Raw genomic sequence first — 22,372 nt, forward strand, 5'->3', positions numbered from 1 at the left:
CTAATAACCCTTCAAACATTCAAACTTGAAAAATGAGAAATAGTCATAGATACGAAGACTAATAATAATACAGGTAAATGATGAGCTACATTCCAACAGTGGCCATTTCAATGGTGTTGAGAGACATCTAGAAACCTGAACATGTCACGACATTCAGTTCACTAGGTCATCAGTCTAGCTGGCACCCCTTTCAACTGATTGCTCCTGAAGGCGACAACAAGCACTTAAGAGCACATAAACAGTGTCTCCATAATGATCTATCGCCAAGAGTTGTTTCAAAGTAAAAATACCAATTTGCCACATAATTATCATTTATCCCTTTCACTATCATACGGATCCAACTCAACTGTCTAGCAGATACAGGTAGCAGTCTTCACACACCACACTTATTCCGCAAACCAATCCCTCAATCCCCCAGGCTCCACAATGGCCAAGAAGACAAACCTAGGTGACAATACTTTAACCTTTTCCCTTTGTGCCAGAGCCACTTAAAAGCTTAAATTAGATATATACTAGATTTTAATCTACTCTTCACAGCCCATGAGTTTTGAGGTATGCAAAAGCTGTGAGGTACGCAACACTGGCCCCCCACCACAATAGGGACGCCTGCGCGGTGTTATTGACAGGCTTTCATTAATGCGCTGTGCAATCACCTGTACAGTTGCTCAACTGCCAAGAACCCCACCTCACTTCTGCTTCTTATCTTTCTATTCATATTCTTCTCCACTCTGCTGCCTTTGCACCCTGGCACAAGTCTCAACATCGCTGCTAAAAACCACAGATTGATGATTCGGAACATTGCACATTACTCTCTCTTTCTCTCTCTGGTTACACAAACCCTCCACCTCCCATTCCCTCCCCACCCCAAATCTCAAACTCTCCTCACTCCCCTCTAACAAACCCTCCTACTTAATCTGCACCTTTTGGACTGAGAAAAGAACGAGCACTAAGCCGACAATGAGAGAAGGGCGGTGTTGGACTGCTCACCCGCTGCCCTGGAGAAAGAGAGAGAAAGAGAAATGGAGAGAGACACACCGAAGGCGGCCACTTTGATGAGGAGGGCGTGGAGGTCACACGATATCATCTCAGAGAGCAGGGTCGCCTGGTCGCGGCGCCACAGGTAGGCCAGGGGCTGCAGACCCAGCCGCACACACCTGGGGGAACAGGTGAGGGAGGGAGGGAGGGAGGGAGGGAGGGAGGGAGGGAGGGAGGGAGGGAGGGAGGGAGGGAGGGAAAGAAGAGAGAGGGTGAGGGGTGGGTCAGAATGAAAACTTGCCAGGATCACAACACCTTCAAAGTGCGACGGGCACCTTCACTAGTTTTGCGGGCAGGCTGCCTTACCAACGCTCACATGGAACACACTCTGAGCCGTCTCTGGTGCCTGTGGCTTTGTTCAACAGATTCAGCAGAAGAGGGGGAATTAAAGAGGGGTAATTATCTTAAAATGGCACGTCCTTTACACTATAACTCTCTGTGTCACACACACTCACACACACACACACATACACAACACACTCACATAGGCAGTGTGCCGGTAACTGGAGCCGAAACTCATGGGCGTACATGTCTTTGTCTCAGAGAACGCCTGCGGTGTATGAGTGTGTATGTGAGAGTAAGAGTGTGTGTGAGTGGCTGAAACAATACATGATTGACAGCGGGATTTGTTCATAAGCTGAGAGCTCTGTGGTTGTGTTGGGTTGTGTTGGGAACACAAGACGAGAGAGGCTTGTGCTGGAATGTACCTTACCACAGTGACAGAGAGATAGAAAGAGAGAGAGCGCGAGAGAGCGAGAGAGAGGCCCATACTAGGTCTTTTCCAAAAGGTACTGTCATAGAAACTCTTTCACCTGTATCCAATGTCCTACCGTATAAATAAAAAGGTTGTGTGTCCTGTCTGATGTGGTGTATAACAATACATTGTATCCCATTACGCACGTACAGTACCAGTCAAAAGTTTGGACACACCTACTCATTCAAGTGTCTTTCTATATTTTTACTATTTTCTACATTGTAGAATAATAGTGAAGACATCAAAACTATGAAATAACACATATGGAATCATGTAGTAACCAAAAAAGTGTTAAACAAATCAAAATACATTTAATATTTTATATTCTTTAAAGTAGCCACCCTTTGCCTTGATGACAGCTTTGCACACTCTTGGCATTCTCTCAACCAGCTTCATGAGGTAGTCACCTGGAGAGCAATTAACATGTGTGCCTTGTTAAAAGTTAATTTGTGTCATTTCTTTCCTTCTTAATGCGTTTGAGCCAATCAGCTGTGTTGTGACAAGGTAGGGGTGGTATACAGAAGATAGCCCTATTTGGTAAAAGACCAAGACCATATTATGTCAAGAACAGCTCAAATAAGCAAAGAGAAATGACAGTCCATCATTACTTTAAGGCATGAAGGTCAGTCAATACGGAAAACTTCAAGAACTTTGAAAGTTTCTTCAAGTGCAGTTGCAAAAACCATCAAGCACTATGATGAAACTGGCTCTCATGAGGACTGCCAAAGGAAAGGAAGACCCAGAGTTACCTCTGCTGCAGAGGATAAGTTCATTAGAGTTACCAGCCTCAGATTGCAGCCCAAATAAATGCTTCACAGAGTTCAAGTAACAGACATCTTAACATCAACTGTTCAGAGGAGACTGCGTGAGTCAGGCCTTCATGGTCGAATTGCTGCAAAGAAACCACTACTAAAGGACACCAATAAGAAGAAGAGACTTGCTTGGGCCAAGAAACACGAGCAACGGACATTAGACTGGTGGAAATCTGTCCTTTGGTCTGATGAGTCCAAATTTGAGATTTTTGGTTCCAACCGCCGTGTCTTTGTGAGACGCAGAGTAGGTGAACGGATGATCTCCGCATGTGTGGTTCACACAGTGAAGCATGGAGGAGGTGTGATGGTGCTTTGCTGGTGACATTGTTGGTGATATATTTAGAATTCAAGGCACACTTAACCAGCATGGCTACCACAGCATTCTGCAGCGATACGCCATCCCATCTGGTTTGCGCTTAGTGGGACTATCATTTGTTTTTCAACAGGACAATGACCAAAACACACCTCCAGGCTGTGTAAGGGCTATTTGATCAACAAGGAGAGTGATGGAGTGCTGCATCAGATGACCTGGCCTCCACAATCACCTGACCTCAACCCAATTGAGATGGTTTGGGATGAGTCGGACCGCAGAGTGAAGGAAAAGCAGCCAACAAGTGCTAAGCATATGTGGGAACTCCTTCAAGACTGTTGGAAAAGCATTCCTCATGAAGCTGGTTGAGAGAATGCCAAGAGTGTGCAAAGCTGTCATCAAGGCAAAAGGTTGCTACTTTGAAGAATCTAAAATCTAAAATATAGTTAGATTTGTTTAACAATTTTTTGGTTACTACATGATTGCATATGTGTTATTTCATAGTTTTGATGAGTAGGTGTGTCCAAACTTTTGACTGGTACTGTAAGCCATTGGCCATTCTGGTAATACAACTGTACCATAAAAATACAGCTAGACTAAACATCATGGAGTAAACAAATGTACATCATCTTTGTTTGGAATACAGTGTCTCTCAGGCATGTAGTTGTGTGTGTGTGTATGTACACACTTGTTCTACTTACACATTTTCCACCCGTACTCTTTGGTAGTCTGAAAGAATGGCCCCTACAGACACCGCCTCGACATCCTCCTTTTCCTGTGAAGAGAAGAGAGGGAAGGAAGAGGAAAATCCTCCTTTAGGAAACTTTACGTACTTTAAACTCTCACATCACAACGGTTTCCTGTTCCGTCATATGAGTGTTTATTTTAACACGTTACAGAGTCATGGTGATGTCTTGTGATGATCTAATTGGGCCAAAAGGTCACATAACCATCTAAAAAAGAGGACACTATGAGAGAATGATGTCTATAAACAGACACACATGTACGAGCATGTACGGAGAGAAAGAGAGAGAGAGAGACGCGCACACACACACACACTCACTGAGAAAACAGTTTTCTTTCCCTCCATCAGATAGGTGGGGATGTTTACATGATGGTCATATCAAGGCTTTCCTGGCCCTGCACACATCCCCTAGTGAGGGGGGTGAAGGATATAGGATGGAGCCTAACTCCTCGTCCTGGCTGTGCCTGGCTGTAGCATCAGAACAACAATACTAACACTGGAGCAGCAGAGCCAGTCTGCTTCTTATCAGTAGCGTTGTGTGAACTGGCGATGGGACTGTCCACCACACTGCAAGGTCAGAGACCGTTACATAGGGAAGAACTGTGCACATACTCACACATGCACACACACACTCTTCAGTGAGACCCCATCACGAGGCATAATTGACCCAGCCCAGTATTAAGCTAGTCAGTTTGCAAAAGGACTCACTGTGCTACTGAGTGAGTCTGGAAAACAACTGTTAGTAGTTAAGGAGTGTCCTCCAGACATGTTGTCCTCATGACAACCCTCAATGACTGTCACTGCAAACAGAGCTGCCCCCTAATATCCCATCACAGACAACACATCTACCAACACCAAGCTCCAAAACACAGCATCACCTCGTTGACTTAATATATGAAATACATACATCATTTGGGCTAATGTTTGTGCTTAGCCCGTGTCTGTCACACTGCCAAATATTAATCAGATACTTCTTCACATCACATTCTTCCTGGGAGACGGCCACACACACAGACTCCAGAGGGAGGCTGCATCTGCCGCCCCACCCACCAAGCCCAGAGACGTATTCAATCTCAAGCTCATGAAATCACTCCAGACTGGCACAGAGCACACACACACACACACACACACACACACACACACACCCCGCAGCTTCATTAGTACATTACATGGCCTGTAATTAGAATGAGGGGCCGGCCTAGGCAGCGGTGCAGTGGAGGGATGCACAAGTTGCCAGTAAATTACCTTGTAGCCATTATCAATTTCCCAGGCTACTGGTCCTTAAGATAACCCCCCCTTCTCCCTGTGGTCCTTCCTGCAATTTCTCTCTGCCTGATAAACATGCTGATTAAAGCGAGCAGCGTGTAAACCTTTGATACTTTTTAAAATGAAATCTATGCCCTGCCTTGGGCCTGATGCTGCTCTGCTCAGCCGCCGCGCTGCACAGAGATCCACGCAGGCGTGTCAGCTAATCAGATAAAGAATATACTGTCTGTGTGTGTGTGTGTGTGTGTGTGTGTGTTGGGACAGAGAGAGACACACACACACACACAGTAGCCCCCGGGCAGAACGAGGGGACAAGGAGGGAGAGCTGCACACATAAACACACACATGCAAACAAGGATAAGCTAGGGTAGTACAGGGATAGGCTAGGGTAGTACAGGGATAGGGTAGGGTAGTACAGGGATAGGATGGGGTAGTACAGGGACAGGCTAGGGTAGTACAGGGACATGGTAGGGTAGTATAGGGAAAGGCTAGGGTAGTATAGGGACAGGCTAGGGTAGTATAGGGACAGGCTAGGGTAGTACAGGGACAGGCTAGGGTAGTATAGGGACAGGCTAGGGTAGTATAGGGACAGGCTAGGGTAGTACAGGGACAGGCTAGGGTAGTATAGGGACAGGCTAGGGTAGTACAGGGATAGGCTAGGGTAGTACAGGGACAGGGTAGGGTAGTACAGGGATAGGCTAGGGTAGTACAGGGATAGGCTAGGGTAGGGTAGTACAGGGACAGGCTAGGGTAGGGTAGTACAGGGACAGGCTAGGGTAGTACAGGGACAGGCTAGGGTAGTACAGGGACAGGGTAGTACAGGGATAGGGTATGGTAGTACAGGGACAGGCTAGGGTAGTATAGGGACAGGCTAGGGTAGTATAGGAACAGGCTAGGGTAGTACAGGGACAGGCTAGGGTAGTACAGGGACAGGCTAGGGTAGTACAGGGACAGGGTAGTACAGGGATAGGGTAGGGTAGTATAGGGACAGGCTAGGGTAGTATAGGGACAGGCTAGGGTAGTATAGGGACAGGCTAGGGTAGTACAGGGACAGGCTAGGGTAGTACAGGGACAGGCTAGGGTAGGGTAGTACAGGGACAGGCTAGGGTAGTACAGGGACAGGCTAGGGTAGGGTAGTACAGGGACAGGCTAGGGTAGTACAGGGACAGGCTAGGGTAGGGTAGTACAGGGACAGGCTAGGGTAGTACAGGGACAGGCTAGGGTAGGGTAGTACAGGGACAGGCTAGGGTAGTACAGGGACAGGCTAGGGTAGTACAGGGACAGGCTAGGGTAGTACAGGGACAGGATAGGGTAGTACAGGGACAGGCTAGGGTAGGGTAGTACAGGGACAGACTAGGGTAGTACAGGAATAGGGTAGTACAGGGACAGGCTAGGGTAGTACAGGAATAGGGTAGGGTAGTACAGGGACAGGATAGGGTAGTACAGGAATAGGGTAGGGTAGTACAGGGACAGACTAGGGTAGTACAGGAATAGGGTAGTACAGGGACAGGCTAGGGTAGTACAGGGACAGGCTAGGGTAGTACAGGGACAGGCTAGGGTAGTACAGGGATAGGCTAGGGTAGTACAGGGACAGGGTAGTACAGGGACAGGCTAGGGTAGTACAGGGACAGGCTAGGGTAGTACAGGGACAGGCTAGGGTAGTATAGGGAAAGGCTAGGGTAGTACAGGGACAGGCTAGGGTAGTACAGGGATAGGCTAGGGTAGTACAGGGACAGGGTAGTACAGGGACAGGCTAGGGTAGTACAGGGACAGGCTAGGGTAGTACAGGGACAGGCTAGGGTAGTATAGGGACAGGCTAGGGTAGTACAGGGACAGGCTAGGGTAGTACAGGAATAGGGTAGGGTAGTACAGGGACAGGATAGGGTAGTACAGGAATAGGGTAGGGTAGTACAGGGACAGACTAGGGTAGTACAGGAATAGGGTAGTACAGGGACAGGCTAGGGTAGTACAGGGACAGGCTAGGGTAGTACAGGGACAGGCTAGGGTAGTACAGGGATAGGCTAGGGTAGTACAGGGACAGGGTAGTACAGGGACAGGCTAGGGTAGTACAGGGACAGGCTAGGGTAGTACAGGGACAGGCTAGGGTAGTATAGGGAAAGGCTAGGGTAGTACAGGGACAGGCTAGGGTAGTACAGGGATAGGCTAGGGTAGTACAGGGACAGGGTAGTACAGGGACAGGCTAGGGTAGTACAGGGACAGGCTAGGGTAGTACAGGGACAGGCTAGGGTAGTATAGGGACAGGCTAGGGTAGTATAGGGACAGGCTAGGGTAGTACAGGGACAGGCTAGGGTAGTACAGGGACAGGCTAGGGTAGTACAGGGACAGGCTAGGGTAGTATAGGGACAGGCTAGGGTAGTACAGGGACAGGCTAGGGTAGGGTAGTACAGGGACAGGCTAGGGTAGTACAGGGACAGGCTAGGGTAGGGTAGTACAGGGACAGGCTAGGGTAGTACAGGGACAGGCTAGGGTAGGGTAGTACAGGGACAGGCTAGGGTAGTACAGGGACAGGCTAGGGTAGGGTAGTACAGGGACAGGCTAGGGTAGTACAGGGACAGGCTAGGGTAGGGTAGTACAGGGACAGGCTAGGGTAGTACAGGGACAGGCTAGGGTAGTACAGGGACAGGCTAGGGTAGGGTAGTACAGGGACAGGCTAGGGTAGTACAGGGACAGGCTAGGGTAGTACAGGGACAGGCTAGGGTAGTACAGGGACAGGCTAGGGTAGTACAGGGACAGACTAGGGTAGTACAGGGACAGGCTAGGGTAGTACAGGGACAGGCTAGGGTAGTACAGGGACAGGCTAGGGTAGTACAGGGACAGGCTAGGGTAGTACAGGGACAGGCTAGGGTAGTACAGGGACAGGCTAGGGTAGTACAGGGACAGGCTAGGGTAGTACAGGGACAGGCTAGGGTAGTACAGGGACAGGCTAGGGTAGGGTAGTACAGGGACAGGCTAGGGTAGTACAGGGACAGGCTAGGGTAGGGTAGTACAGGGACAGGCTAGGGTAGTACAGGGACAGGCTAGGGTAGGGTAGTACAGGGACAGGCTAGGGTAGTACAGGGACAGGCTAGGGTAGGGTAGTACAGGGACAGGCTAGGGTAGTACAGGGACAGGCTAGGGTAGTACAGGGACAGGCTAGGGTAGTATAGGGACAGGCTAGGGTAGTACAGGGACAGGCTAGGGTAGGGTAGTACAGGGACAGGCTAGGGTAGTACAGGGACAGGCTAGGGTAGGGTAGTACAGGGACAGGCTAGGGTAGTATAGGGACAGGCTAGGGTAGTACAGGGACAGGCTAGGGTAGGGTAGTACAGGGACAGGCTAGGGTAGTACAGGGACAGCCATGGTGTGATGGATTCTTTACTGCCTACTGAATGTCATAGCACTGTGAAATGGGCCCAAACACATACAGTACAGCAAGTCACTATAGTCAGTCTAAAATGTAATGTACAATACAACTCAATCTCTGGAAATTCAGAGTCCTGTGACAATAATTACTCCAGACTGATAACATTTCAGCACTGCACAGAGCCAAGAGGGCTTGTTGTATTACTCTACATAGGCCGCAGGGCTGTTAACTATTTTCTAATGATATAACCTTTTCCCTCAAAAACATGTCAGTTCCTGAAGAGCCAAACGAAGCTTGAGAGAGAGTGAAAGACGAAGAGAGAGGGAAAGAGAAAGATGAAACGAGAGAAAGAGAAAGAGGGAGAAAGAGAAAAATAAAAAGTGTGTAGAGGACAGGCCAGTCTCTGAGAGGTGTCTAACTAACTGTTGACAATGTGATTGGGTCATTGAACTGTAAACTTGGCAGGGCCTGATTAAACAACAGAGTATAATGCCTCTCCTTTCCCCTCTGTCCTTCAGGGAGCCAGAAGCAGACATAATGTTAAGAGTGGGCACTCCAAGGCCTGAATCATCAAGTAACAATGAAGTGGGCTTTCTTTTAACTACATGGCTCTTAGCTTCGCCACAGATATAATTATTACAAAAAGGCAATAATAGCCACTTTAGCAATCCACTCTAGACATTGAGAAGAGCAAACTCTCACACCCCCTTTTTGAAATGTAGACTCTAGCTCTAATTCTAGACCGTTTGCAAACAAGAACGTATTAACTTTACTTAAAACTCTGGAGAGAGTTATTTTTGGATGACGTTTTGTTTTTGTCGCCGTTATAGCTATCGTCGAGACTGCCAGGAATGAGAAGGGGCTAGCGTTGCTCTCGACAAACTGAACGACTTGGATTTCACAAATTCTAGACATGCTTTCTCATCCGCTGTGGGAAAGCAAAGCAGGCAGAGGGAATAATTGTGAGGCGGGTGTGAATACATCTACAGAGATGGATATTGCAGAAGTGTTCCATGTATTCATGACACTATAAAAACACAAACTTTGATGTCATGCTGCTTAAAATATTTAACTAAATGTTTTATAGTTGGATAATACCTGAAAAAGAGTGAGATGGATCATGAACTATATGTTCGCTAAAAACTTTGAGTGACATCTGGCTGAAGGATGTTTTGATTGTATTACCATTGGGACTGTGGGTAGAATATACGATAACGGTACTATAAATCACAGCACATATTTTCCCAGAAAGATATCCTACTATAAGAATTATAACGCAATAAATCTATTGTGACTGTCAAAACGTATAGCCAATACAATTAATACACATTCAGTTAAGATGATTTATTGGACTATGGGTATGCTGCTTATTCAGAATATCTAGCTACAATGACACCATGTCATTGTTACCTCAGACTGTTCCCACAATGCTCTCTGTTCCTCCTCCATGACTGTTGGTGTGCTGAAGGACCCCAAGGACCCCCATCAGGGGCAGACTAAACAAAAGCCTGTCTAGTCTAGCTGTAGTCGTCAGGAAACTCAAGACATTAAATTAGGATATATGGCTTGGAGCACGGGCACATTCAGGCCCACAGCCATGTCCATCAGGGTACTTAGCCCCATACAGTCATTAACTTCTGTTACTAATTGTCAAATTCATTAAAGGAAACCTCCCCCCAAACGTCCCTCATGAAAATGGATGGACTGGGCTGAATTATTAAGGGCTCAGAAGATTAAGGCTCCCAGACATGCTTCACCCAAAAAATAATACGGTCATTAAACTCTATTTCAAGGTAGCATGTGTGATATACATTGTAATTATATATACATACATTGGACCATCCAAATGTAATTCAATTGTATCATTGGCATACAGTTGAAGTCGGAAGTTTACATACACTTAGGTTGGAGTCATTAAAACTAGTTTTTTCAACCACTCCTCAAATTTCTTGTTAACAAACTATAGTTTTGGCAAGTTGGTTAGGACATCTACTTTGTGCATGACACAAGTCATTTTTCCAAATTGTTTACAGACAGATTATTTCACTTATAATTCACTGTATCACAATTCCAGTGGGTCAGAAGTTTACATACACTAAGTTGACTGTGCCTTTAAACAGCTTGGAAAATTCCAGAAAATGATGTCATGGCTTTAGAAGCTTCTGATAGGCTAATTGACATCAACTGCACATGGGGACAAAGATCGTACTTTTTGGAGAAATGTCCTCTGGTCTGATAAAACAAAAATAGAACTGTTTGGCCATAATGACCATCATTATGTTTGGAGGAAAAAGGGGGCTGCTTGCAAGCTGAAGAACACCATCCCAACCGTGAAGCACGGGGGTGGCAGCATCATGTTGTGGTGGTGCTTTGCTGCAGGAGGGACTGGTGCACTTCACAAAATAGATAGCATCATGAGGAAGGAAAATTATGTGGATATATTGAAGCAATATCTCAAGACATCAGTCAGGAAGTGAAAGCTTGGTCGCAAATTGGTCTTCCAAATGGACAATGACCCCAAGCATACTTCCAAAGTTGTGGCAAAATGGCTTAAGGACAACAAAGTCAAGGTATTGGAGTGGCCATCACAAAGCCCTGACCTCAATCCTATAGAACATTTGTGGGCAGAACTGAAAAAGCGTGTGCGAGCAAGGAGGCCTACAAACCTGACTCAGTTACACCAGCTTTGTCAGGAGGAATGGGCCAAAATTCACCCAACTTATTGTGGGAAGCTTGTGGAAGGCTACCCGAAACGTTTGACCCAAGTTAAACAATTTAAAGGCAATGCTACCAAATACTAATTGAGTGTATGTAAACTTCTGACCCACTGGGAATGTGATGAAAGAAATAAAAGCTGAAATAAATAATTCTCTCTACTATTATTCTGACATTTCACATTCTTAAAATAAAGTGCTGATCCTAACTGACCCAAGACAGGGTATTTTTACTAGGATTAAATGTCAGGAATTATAAAAAACTGAGTTTAAATGTATTTGGCTGTATGCAAACTTCCGACTTCAACTGTAGGCCTATAGCCGAAGTGCAGATACAGAGATATAATCTAAAAAGACAGAGGCATGCCCATCATGTAGCACGATGTTGATCTACTTCTTCTACTTACATAAAATGCTTGATGAGTCAACCCTTTTCCTGAATTCTTATTCATCAAGTTTTGCATCAATATTGACAGACCAACTTTTATCCCAAATCTGTCTGTAGTGTCTTGAGTTTAATAGTGCTGCAAAACTAATTTCCCCTTGGGAAAACCACTACTACTACTAAGAATCAATGATAAAAATACAATGATATAAATGCAAGCAAAAAATGCACAAACAAAGTTTGGAACTTGATTGAAACTACGTAGCATTACCACTTTCAAAGTGAAAGGGGATTCTGTAAGGGCAGTATTTTACTGAACATCAAACAGACCATCCATTTTCATCTTAGATTTTAAATAGGGTACTTTATGTTATCAATCATATCACTCCATCTGGATTAATATTTAATAGACCAAAGTAATTAATAGAAAACAGGGCAATTAGGAAGCTATAAAATATTCAAACTTCACATATTCATTAAGTACATCAGAACGCTCATTAAATGATTGTGTAGATGATCAAAACAAAGTCTTAATGACATACTCAAAACTCCAGAGATTTGTTTCTAAATTAGGCCTAATCCAAAGGGCCTGTGTCCTCCGATTCAGACTATTAGCCATTAACCATAGTAACTATCGTAAAATCATTAGATATCTGGTATTCAATAAAGCAAGTTCGCCTTTGCACTGAACGATTAGCAAAAAACAGCTCTTATTGTAATACCATATAGAAGCAGGTATTTACACAGTCAGTCTTTCCTCCTGGCTCATGGTGTTTACGTGCCTTCCTGCATGTTAGTGTTACTGCCCCGGCCTCATAGCATGACTAGGCAGGAAGACAGGGCCTGAGAAATTAATTAAAGTGCCTTGAATGACAGTTTGCTCAAGGGCACACGGTACCGTCACGCGCCCCGGCATGTCCTTGTTGTCATACCGACACCCCCCCCCCTCCCCACCCCGTTCCATTAGTGAGTGACTGGACACGACATGGTTTTAATGGCTCAGGCGCCATTATATCAGCTCTGCTCTGGGCCTGTTCTAATGAAATGGGATTGTTCTCCCGTGCTCCGCTACACAGGGGTGACACAGGGGGCCCCTGTTCTGTTATGACGATGTGTGCTGTGCTGGAGGTCTGGGTGTAAAGCGTGGGGTTCAAGCAATTTGTGCTTAATAAAATTTGGGACAACACTCCAGGGGCCTTGTTAGGGGTATGTTCAGACACCTCTGTGGTCATGGATGTGACAGTCACAGGAGCCTTCCAGTGGGATGGGGGAAATTGCTATGCTGTTTATTTGTGTTATCAGCATCATTATCATTCCCTTCATACACAACACAACCCCAGCTAGGCTAGCTAGGTGACCTAGCTACAGTGCTCTCTGGGTTGTGAAGGAGATGGGGAGCAACAGCAGTTTGGGTTCAAGTGTAAAGCAGTGGACTGTAACAGGATAGGTCAGATGGTTCAGCACAGGGCCAGAAACGAGTAAATCAATTTTGTATTTAATTCACATTTTTGCACTGTCTCTATGCAGTCACAGGGCCCTACACACTACACACACTGATACTCCAACACACTTACAAACACTCACTCCATAATTTGCTCACACACACATAATATGCACATACATTTATACTGACTCTACACACCCACTCACATACAATCATCATATACACTGCTGCTACTCTGTTTATCATATATCCTGATGCCGAGTCACCTTACCCCTATACATACACTACCGGTCAAAGGTTTTAGAACACCTACTCATTCAAAGGTTTTTCTTTATTTTTACTATTTTCTACATTGTAGAATAATAGTGAAGACATCAAAACTATGAAATAACACATATGGAATCATGTAGTAACCAAAAAAGTGTTAAACAAATCAAAATATATTTTATATTTACGAATCTTCAAATAGTCACCATTTGCCTTGATGACAGCTTTGCACACTCTTGGTATTCTCTCAACCAGCTTCACCTGGAATGCTTTTCCAACAGTCTTGAAGGAGTTCCCACATACAGTTGAAGTCAGAAGTTTACATACACTTAGGTTGGAGACATCAAAACTCGTTTTTCAACCACTCCACAAATTTCTTGTTAACAAACTATAGTTTTGGCAAGTCGGTTAGGACATCTACTTTGTGCATGACACGTTATTTTTCCAACAATTGTTTACAGACAGATTATTTCACTTATAATTCACTGTTTCACAATTCCAGTGGGTCAGAAGTTTACATACACTAAGTTGACTGTGCCTTTAAACAGCTTGGAAAATTCCAGGAAATTATGTCATGGCTTTAGAAGCTTCTGATAGGCTAATTGACATCATTTGAGTCAATTGGAGGTGTACCTGTGGACGTATTTCAAGGCCGACCTTCAAACTCAGTGCCTCTTTGCTTGACATCATGGGAAAATCCAAAGAAATCAGCCAAGACCTCCAAAAAATATTTTGTAGACCTCCACAAGTCTGCTTCATCCTTGGGAGCAATTTCCAAATGCCTGAAGGTACTACATTCATCTGTACAAACAATAGTATGCAAGTATAAACACCATGGGACCACGCAGCCGTCATACCGCTCAGGAAGGAGACGCGTTCTGTCTCCTAGAGATGAACGTACTTTGGTGCGAAAAGTGCAAACCAATCCCAGAACAGCAGCAAAGGACCTTGTGAAGATGCTAGAGGAAACAGGTACAAAAGTACGTATATCCACAGTAAAACAAGTCCTATATCGACATAACCTGAAAGGCCGCTCAGCAAGGAAGAAGCCACTGCTCCAAAACCGCCATACAAAAGCCAGACTACGGTTTGCAACTGCACATGGGGACAAATATCGTACTTTTTGGAGAAATGTCCTCTGGTCTGATGAAACAAAAATAGAACTGTTTGGCCATAATGACCATCGTTATGTTTGGAGGAAAAAGGGGGCTGCTTGCAAGCTGAAGAACACCATCCCAACCGTGAAGCACGGGGGTGGCAGCATCATGCTGTGGGGGTGCTTTGCTGCAGGAGTGACTGGTGCACTTCACAAAATAGATGGCATCATGAGGAAGGAAAATTATGTGGATATATTGAAGCAACATCTCAAGACATCAGTCAGGAAGTGAAAGCTTGGTCGCAAATTGGTCTTCCAAATGGACAATGACCCCAAGCATACTTCCAAAGTTGTGGCAAAATGGCTTAAGGACAACAAAGTCAAGGTATTGGAGTGGCCATCACAAAGCCCTGACCTCAATCCTATAGAACATTTGTGGGTAGAACTGAAAAAGCGTGTGCGAGCAAGGAGGCCTACAAACCTGACTCAGTTACACCAGCTCTGTCAGGAGGAATGGGCCAAAACTCAACCAACTTATTGTGCGAAGCTTGTGGAAGGCTACCTGAAACGTTTGACCCAAGTTAAACAATTTAAAGGCAATGCTACCAAATACTAATTGAGTGTACGTAAACTTCTGACCCACTGGGAATGTGATGAAAGAAATAAAAGCTGAAATAAATCATTCTCTCTACTATTATTCTGACATTTCACATTCTTAAAATAAAGTGGTGATCCTAACTGATCTAAGACAGGGAATTTTTACTAGGATTAAGTGTCAGGAATTGTGAAAAACTGAGTTTAAATGTATTTGGCTAAGGTGTATGTAAACTTCCGACTTCAACTGTATGCTGAGCACTTGTTGGCTGCTTTTCCTTCACTCTGCAGTCCGACTCATCACAAACCATCTCAATTTGGTTGAGGTCGGGGGATTGTGGAGGCCAGGTCATCTGATCCAGTATCCCTGCACATTGTAAATATGGTACTGGAACTGACCCTGTATATAGTATGCTTACTTATTTTATCGTGTTCTTAATTCTTATTTTTATATCTCGTGTGTTTTTGTTCTCCCTTGTTATTTTTAGTATTACATTGTTATTGATTTCTGCATTGTTGCGGTTAGAGCTTGCAAGAAATGCATTTCACTGTACTTGTGCATGTGACATTAAAACTTGAAACAATATGTGCATGGAAGACTAAAATCTTGACCCTGATTTGGGTGTATATTATGGTATACCAACAAGAAAAGTGTCACAAATACTAACAACCACAATATGCGTGGTGGTGAGGTTCATCATCCCAAATGTGGGCAAAGAAAACAATAACAACTAAAAAGCTGTCCATAGGGAATGCTGTCTTTGTGAATGTCTTTGTAAAACATACTCAAACTAAAACCTTTTTAGTGGTTCCAGACTCTGAGATGTTCCCTTTGGTAAATTGGAGAAGCTGGCTGTTAGAAGCAGCTGTTGACAGACAGGCCTATCCTTTGTGTTAACGGTTGTGTTCCCTCCATGACTCATCATGCGTCACTCCTCAACAGTAAACAAAATAATGGATGAAAAAAAATGTTAATATAGCCGGCCTTGTATACAGTCCAGACGAGTCCCAGGGATGATGATGATACGGGACGGAGTGAGACAGTGAGTTTCATAAGAGGAACTATAGTCCTCAGAGAGGCCTCTAATGCCAGGTGTGGTCTGAACAGAGGGATATGACATTGTCCATTGTCTCATCACTGTCACCACGATGAGTGACGCCTATCAGCCTCAGAACGATGACGGCTGACACAACCAGACTGTTCTGGGCTGGATTCTGGAGGAAAAGAAGACGCAACACTTCACTTTCAACACATTCCCACTGAGGTGTTTGTAGACAGGGGAGAGCTTTTTTTTAGGGCCATTTCAGCTTGTTACAGCTCGAGTCTTCCAGCCTGCAGTGCACACACACACACACACACACACACACACACACACACACACACACAAACACACACACACTCGCAGTGCTGTGATTCATTAACAGTGACAGAGCTGTGTTCACCGATAGGGCCGGTGCATAAATATGCCACACCGCACAGCTGGAAAACGTAGAACTTCATCAGGGTTAAAAAGTAGAGAGATTAACGTTTCACGAGTTTCCTCTTAAATATATATGGTTACGTAAACAGAGGCCCAGACGTCAGACAGCCAGGCAGGCAGGCAGGCAGAGGGCCTGAGCCAAACCAAGCACAAAGCCTTGGATTCAGCAGCAAGCAGGGCCAAGAAGGGTTTCCATATCAACATGCATGGAAAACTAACTAAACGCTGGGAAGCAAGCAGTGGGAAAAGGTAGAAGGGTTTATCAACCCTTTTTTTAAAGAATCCTGGCAATTCAGAAATAAGAGATCAATATGGAGAATTTTCAGGTCAAAACACAGGATATGTTGCAAACAGTTCCAGACGGCCTGCATCTCCATCTGCATCCCTCCAGAAAGAATCAGGACAAACGCCTGATGTGACTCTCCTTTTCCGTAGGGCATAAAACAAACCTTAATCCTTCCTCTGTCACTGAAACATTCTCAGTTGGCTGAGGTGAGGTGGGACTGTCTGAGACACCAAGACAGGGAGACGGTTGTCTGGGTAGCTTCCAGCCAGTGAGATTGCAGGAGGGTTCATAAGGAATCATCACACACCATGGCAACCGGTGTCACGCCACAACAAGCCTTCACGTGCTCCTCTCCGTCCTGCTCCTCTCCAAGATGCAAATGCTTTCCTGCTGAGGTTGTCAATTGGGGAAAAACTCAGTCAGGATACAACCAAACATCTCGGGACCACTCGTCCTCCCTTCTCGTTCTGAGCCTCAGACATCTTGGTGGTCTCCCGGCCCCCTCCCTCTTCAGAGAGAGAGGGAGAAAATATGGCTGTGATGCAGGTTTTACACACTCCAGACTCCAGACAGTGTTTTTCTTCGGCTGGTTATGGCTTTAGCTGCAGGGGGCACGGGGGCTGCCACAAATACTTCTCTCAGGGAATGCTTCGCAAAACAAAACATAAAAGTCAAAGTCTGCTTAATTTTCGGTGAGATGGTTGGTGGGATTTCACTGACTAAGAGCTATCCCTTAGCCATCCGGTCAGTCAGACGAGAGGGAGGGAGGAGGGAAAGGCAGACAGACACTTTTGGGCCTGACCGACGACAGGCAGCTAGCAAAGAAAAGGTGAATGACTTCTTCACAACAGGGTGCTCTCCGAGCGCTCTGGGCCAAGGAGCCTCTGAGTGTTTATGTATTTGTGTGAAACGGCTGTTGTTTTTAGACGGACGGTCTCTGTTCCAATTACTTTTCATTATTTACCCAGATCTCTCTTCAAGTTGTTGAAACGGCTGAGAACTGATAATGAAGCAATGAGGGTCTGATTTATGCTCATGGCACATTCCTTTTCACATGGGTGATGAACTCTTCTTTTATCAGTGGATCTCAGTGGAAAACTGGGAAAAGGGTAGTAAAAAAAGCTACAGAAAATGATCAACTCTCAGACTCCCTTGTGGTTTAACCAATCAAACAACTCAGAAACCATGTGCGAGTGACTCACATAGTCCACACACACTATCCATGAAAGTAAGTGCAACATCCACTCTTAAACAGACCGCCCAAAATAAAATATTAGCCTAGTCCTGAGCAATCTGATGCAAATAACTCAGAGCTATGTCTACAATCCATCTCTGTGGCCAGGGGAGAAAAATCCTCCATTTGGAACAATGTTTACCCAACCAGCCATAGCAGCTCCTGCCCTTGGCAAGCCAAGATAAGGCTATCTGTTTCCATCATCACTAAACAAGATTGAGCAAAGTACATTAAGCAGAAAAATACAAACAAATTACAAAGGCTTTAGGCTAGGCTCTTTATCTAATGTTTGTGTGGGACTGACTGTTCCGTTAGCTATGTCGGTTGGGTCTGAGGGAAATGTGCCTGAGTCTAATAGATCCTGTCCCGCCACTTCCACACAGGGGCGAGAACAATACAGACGGCCATTATCTCAACGGTAATGCTATCCTTCCTCGTGTGCAAAACAACCCACAATCTCACCCCACTGACTGTCTCTGTTCCAGTCAGCAGTCAGTCTCAGACCAAAGGAAAAGATAACAATGGGCTATCACAGCTAGAAGGAGACCCAGGCAGTGAGTGCCTGGCCGCACTGTAGTTTAACAGGAATCTAGGCAATGCTACTAGCCTCATTAGAAGAACATGAGACAAGCTAGATTACACACAGCCAGCCTACACTTGTCCTGAAAACGCATGAAACTAATTGATATTAACTTTTGAAGAGCATTATCCACTGTTAATGCTACTACCACACTGCTAATTATACCTGTGAGAAGGGGAAAAAATGCATCTTTGCCCCACATAACAGGTACAAGAGCCTCACATTAGTCTTCTTATTGATACTATCTCATAAAGCCTCTCTGTGACCTCACCGGTTGTGATTTATGCATTAAGCAGCTTTTTAAAGAAATCCATTTTCTTTGAGCCCCCATGTGCCTAACACGGCACTGTGCTGTGCTGGTAATAAGAGTAGGCGTGTTTGATTTTCTAACCTCACAACACACCGCTGTGCTTTGTAACGACTGACTCCTAACACCTCGGCCCCCTGATCGATAACACAGGGCTCCAGGTTCAACACCAGACTCCTCTGCCTGTTCTATTCTTCTTTCCTCTCCTCCTTCTCTCCTACCCCTCACAGCAGGACCTCTCCACTACGGCACCTGCAGCAACGCCACGCCAGGCTTCTAAAGGCTTCTGAAAAGGCTATGACGACAACACAATAGAATCCAGAAATGAAGAGAAGAAGAAGAAGAGAAAAAAATAGAAAAATAATGTTTGGACTGGTGGACGGACGGTCGACTCCCCCTCTCCAATCTCGGAGGGCCCCAGCCCAGTCTGCTGCTGTCGATAATGGAGTGGGGGGTGGAGGGTGACGCTGGGGATGGGGAGAGTGTGTCTGTGTGTTTAACACAGGGATTATCTCGCAAAAAATGTGGTGTTTTAACACGCACCAACGGAAGGGAATGTTTGAACATCTACAAAGGCCAAAGGGGACTGCAGCCTGGTGCTCTCCAGTATTTTTCCGTGACATCTCGAGAATTTGGCTTGATAAAAAGGGAAGAAAAAAAGAAAGTTCAGGGTGTAGTAGCCTACACCGCCCTGGGATAGGCTATCACTCAGTAATAACGATGTTTGAAAGCATTGTGTTCCTGAAAAGTCTAATTAATTACATGGCAGGAAATAAGATCTGAATGTAACATTTCCATCCTCCACAGAGCCAGGGCAGGAATGTGACAGAAATGTTGCTGCTAATTAGACGGTTCATAATTAAAAGCCTAGGTATTAATATAATCTATTGTTCCCCATCAGCCTAATGAGCTGGAACCTATTGTTGCCACTGATTAGTTGAGAGGTTGCAGGGTCATTGAACTGCAGTTGACATCTTTCTATTTCTATCCAAGTTCTTCAAGTTTTTGTTTCCTCAACATACTAGTGGAGAGATACCAAGTATGCTTAAATGTGCCTTCAAGAGAACTAACATAAAATACAGAGATAGAGTAACAACTTTTTTATTTATATAATAAAAAACATTGACTTATTTTATTGCAAAAAAGGTATCTAGTTGAGTTGCAAGGGGATTGAGGGAAAAGAGTATGGGAAGTTTGAACAAGCCAGGATATTAGAGCTAGAAGCTAATGCTTATAGCACCATGTGTGGAGGATGACGATAGAAACGTGTTATTATGTAACCTAGGGCCTCTGACCTATCCTTCAAGGGACACTCTCCCTCCCTCCTCCTCTCCTGTCCTCTCGCACAGTGTCACCAGGCATAAAGAGCCAGTGTGTCAGAGCAGAAAAGAAGGGATGAAGAACTTGAAGGATTTGAGATGACTAATATGAACCTTTCCCCAGGCATGCTGGGAGGGGGTGGGAGTGGAGCAGCCGTTTCAGCCAAGGGTGGCTGACACTGCTGATCTTAATCACGGCAGCATGGCCAAGCCAACCACCCTCCGCAGCATGTACAGTATTGATGTACAGGACAGGAGGACAGGTGAAGGTGAGGCCAGGGCAACAGCTCTGGGCACAGAAATGAATAGAGAAGAATCATAACTTCACCTAATTTTATGTTATGAATGCTGTACGTTCCATCCATTTACTGGACGAGAATATCACTGAAAAATGTATAGAAGCATCATGCATGCATTATACAAGTTATGGATTTTAAATGTTTAGTTCTAAACTGAACAGACATTTTCCCATCAAAACGATTTCCTCTTAAAACATTGAACCCCTCATGGTGAGATATAAGATAGAGAGTGACATGCTGACATTCAATCTGTGGTCTGATTTATGAGACATATGCTAGGCAGGGCAGGGGAAGTGGAGCCATCAGATCTGTTGGCATCAGACCGCTTTACATTCATAACACACACACACGCTGAGGACGGAGTGAAAGATCCCCTCTGCCTCTGACAAGACAGTTATTTCTCCTCCTCAAAGGCCAGGTTCAAAGATCAGCGCCATGGCAGGATGGGCTGGGGTATGTTATGGCTCGCGTGTCTATCGGGTTACACACTTCACAGAGAGCGGACCATACACAGCCACGCACGGGGGGGGGGGGGGGGGGGGGTGCAAGAGGGGCACATTGTCACTCTGCGATTATCACCACTATTGGGATTGGGGGGGGGGGGTTATCATAATTGGGCATTTTTTCCCCCAATGGTTCCACTGAAAATGATCCCATGTGAGAAACCGAAGGGTGTTGTGAGTTAGGTTTGGTTAGGCAATGCCTGGGATTGGTCCATAGGTGGCACTGTTGGCTCATGTTATGAGCAGAGAGGTGGAACTTCAAGAATTTAAAGAGAGCAGGGAGGAAGAAAAACAGATTTACTCCGATTCATCACAGCTTCTAAAAAAAATGCTTTCATCTATGTTCATGTGTCATTTGCCAAATATATTTTAATAACATCTAATTAATTCAAACTGCTAGGATGAATCTTTCAAAATATCACACTTCCCAAACAGAACACATTTTTTATGCTAAAACTGCTCTTTTCCTGTGAGGGTGATTTAACAGCTAATTATCTGAAAAGTTATTTTTATTTTTATTTTTTTCTCCTCTTCGCTCCAACACAATCAAACTCAGCACTAAACCTGAGGTGAATATAAAACACGCCTTTGAATAAACTGGATATTCAAGAGGAAGCAATTGTATTTTTACAGAACCCATAACTGACAAAAAATAAGTACAAGTGAGATACTTCAAAAATACAGGCTGGAGACAGGAAATTCACTAACTACACAAACATATCTGATCTCAATGTAATTCTCATAATAGGGTGCAATAAGAAACCACCCCAATTAGAAAACATATTTAAAAGAAAAATTGCATGGAGAGTGAGTAAAGCTCTTTACTTGAGACCTGGGACAAAACTTAACGATACCGATATACAGTGCCTTGCAAGTTCTGTATATTTGTATTCTTCTTTTCACTCTGTCATGTAGGTCATTATTGTGGAGTCACTACAATGTTGTTGATCCATCCTCAGTTTTCTACCATCACAGACTCCGTAGCTGTTTTGAAAATCACCAATTGCCTTATGGTAACATCCCTGAGCAGTTTCATTCATGTCCTGCAGCTCAGTTCAGAAGGACAACTGTATCTTTGATGTGTTCGGGTGATTTAATTTATAATCCACAGCATAATTATTAACTTGACCATGCTTAAAGAGATATTTAAACGTCGGATTTGTTATTGTTCCCATCTACCAATCACTGCCCTTCTTTATGAGGCTTTTGAAAAGCTCCCTGGTCTTTGTAGTTGAATCGTTGCTTGAAATTCAATACTTGACTGAGGTACCTACAGATGTTGTATGTATGGGGGACAGAGGAAGGGTTAGTCATTCAAAAATCATGTCAACCACCATTATTTCATACAGAGTGAGTACATTATGTGATTTGCTAAACCAGATTTTACTCCTAAACTAATTTATGAATTTTTGTATTCATCAAAATCTTCCACTTTGATATTAAAGTTTTTTGTTGTTGTATTTTTCAATTAAATCCATTTTAATCCCACTTCGTAACACAATACAATGTGAAGAAATCCAAGGGGTCTGAATACTTTTTCAAGGCACTGTATCTGCCAATATACTGTTTTACTGCGG

At 44.6% G+C, this 22,372-nt stretch overlaps 1 protein-coding gene across 1 annotated transcript in view; it reads right to left on the reverse strand.

Moving 5' to 3' along the window:
- Window positions 1–22,372, reverse strand: part of dph6 (diphthamine biosynthesis 6) — an 85,278-nt gene that overhangs the window by 57,547 nt on the left and 5,359 nt on the right. The window contains exons 4-5 of the mRNA XM_084182599.1: window positions 3,613–3,686; window positions 1,036–1,154 (exon numbers count right to left, since the gene is read on the reverse strand). Of these exons, the coding sequence (XP_084038725.1) occupies window positions 1,036–1,154; window positions 3,613–3,686 (193 nt within the window). The remainder of the gene's footprint in view (window positions 1–1,035; window positions 1,155–3,612; window positions 3,687–22,372) is intronic.

The sequence above is a fragment of the Coregonus lavaretus genome (genome assembly GCF_964263955.1).
Source record: "Coregonus lavaretus genome assembly, chromosome: 18".
NCBI classification, from domain to species: domain Eukaryota; kingdom Metazoa; phylum Chordata; class Actinopteri; order Salmoniformes; family Salmonidae; genus Coregonus; species Coregonus lavaretus.